The 1,557-nt window shown below is 36.9% G+C and overlaps 1 protein-coding gene across 1 annotated transcript; it reads right to left on the reverse strand.

Annotated features, from left to right (window-relative positions):
* Positions 1–1,033, reverse strand: LOC128217545 (uncharacterized). The gene is made up of 2 exons (XM_052924747.1): positions 667–1,033; positions 1–333 (listed from the first exon to the last, which is right to left on the reverse strand). The coding sequence occupies exons 1-2, from the start codon at positions 1,031–1,033 to the stop codon at positions 137–139; spliced, it is 564 nt and encodes a 187-aa protein (XP_052780707.1). The 3' UTR covers positions 1–136.
* Between the last annotated feature and the right edge of the window lie 524 nt (positions 1,034–1,557).

The raw sequence follows: 1,557 nt of genomic DNA on the forward strand, positions 1-1,557 counted from the left end.
TACGCGTTTGGCCGACTGAATGATCATCATCGTTAGCATAATCACTATCACCAACATCATCTATATTTTATCAACAGTAGTAACTCATCCTTAGATATTTAATTATGCACAGGTAAAAGCGTGTTGAAATAATATTTTACATGTTGTTAACTTCTTGAAGCAACTTCATCTCCTGTTGAATAGCGGTGGTGCACGAGATTTCGGCCACACTTTCAATAGATGGTCCGATCTCTCGCTCGCGGGCCTTCAGTGCGGTCTTACTGATTCCAGGCAGATTGAGTTCAGCAAATATCGCACTGATCTGAGACTCTCCTACACCTGCGTTGATCATCGCTAAAAGAGATACACAACAAGCTTGTTTTCGACCAAGTAAACTAAGCGCTATTGACGCCTTCACATAATAATCGATAATCATGGTGCACTCATTTTATACTTTTGTTCATTTTACTGCTTAAAATGTTGTTTTAGAAATAATGCTTTTTTTCTAGGAAATGACGAATCTATGAAATGGAATCAATGGAATCAAATTTCGTTACAATATGTCAGGGCGTTTTTTTATACTGTATGTATTGACGTTAATTCACTTATACATTATGTGCCAAGTCTAACATCATTCACTACATTTGTTGGCACAACGCTGGCTATTGATATGGTGACAAAATTTACCTGCAGCTAATTTAGTGTTGACATCAAAACATCTTCTAGCTGCGGAGCCGTCACTCGTGGAATGCCGTTTTCCCGTAGGCACCAGATTAACCATCCTACAGGTGTTGCAGCTGATATGAAGGATAGATCCAAGGCCATATATAGTTTCCCCTACAATGCCATTGATGCAAAAACTGTTTCCACAAGAACTACAGGAGCTTAATCTTTCCAAAATTACACCGATTTCTACGACTCTGCGACCTTCTAGCCAAGGCGGGACGGTTTCGGGAACAGAAATGCATGTTTTCTTCTCCACATTCACGTTGTTTATTATTGAGGTTCGATTTGCGTTACTCTTAGAAATAAACTGACCTTTTTTCCTCCTCATCTTTACCGGATGTTGTTAACGGAACGTGCCCGGAAGGACAATCCGTTTAAAATGACGTCAGTAACGTATAAATGACAATTTCGCGGCATTTCCACTAAACTTAAGTTCGTTATCTATTTATATGTTTAGAAAGCTTACTAACGTTAATTAGTTCGCTCCCGTATACATAACTACTATATATCAATTCAGAACATATATAACAAATGACAAACAATATTATCAGTATTCTGACTTTGTTCGTAATTCTGATTGCAATTCACAACATTTGCAAACAGTGAAATTAAAATCATTTGCATAAACAAAATGACACTGCACAACTATTCTCATGCATCAAACAAACCTATGGCGTCACTAACTTGACGTGTTTTTTATTGACGTTGACGGTGGCGTAGAAATCACGCTAACTCTATCAATTTTCTTAGGTTACTTATATCTTTTAGCAATTAACCTCACCGTCAATTTTTTATTTTTTTACATAATTTTATTCATTATTCCGTTCCGTTTCCTATGACTAAATAAAAACT

Source organism: Mya arenaria, chromosome 14 (genome assembly GCF_026914265.1).
Source record: "Mya arenaria isolate MELC-2E11 chromosome 14, ASM2691426v1".
Classification (NCBI taxonomy): Eukaryota; Metazoa; Mollusca; class Bivalvia; order Myida; family Myidae; genus Mya; species Mya arenaria.

Coding starts and splice junctions, on each gene's coding strand:
- LOC128217545 (XM_052924747.1), bottom strand. CDS start 1,033: ATGAGGAGGAAAAAAGGTCAGTTTATTTCTAAGAGTAACGCAAATCGA. Junction 334..666: donor CAACACTAAATTAGCTGCAG/GTAAATTTTGTC, acceptor TATCTCTTTTAG/CGATGATCAACGCAGGTGTA.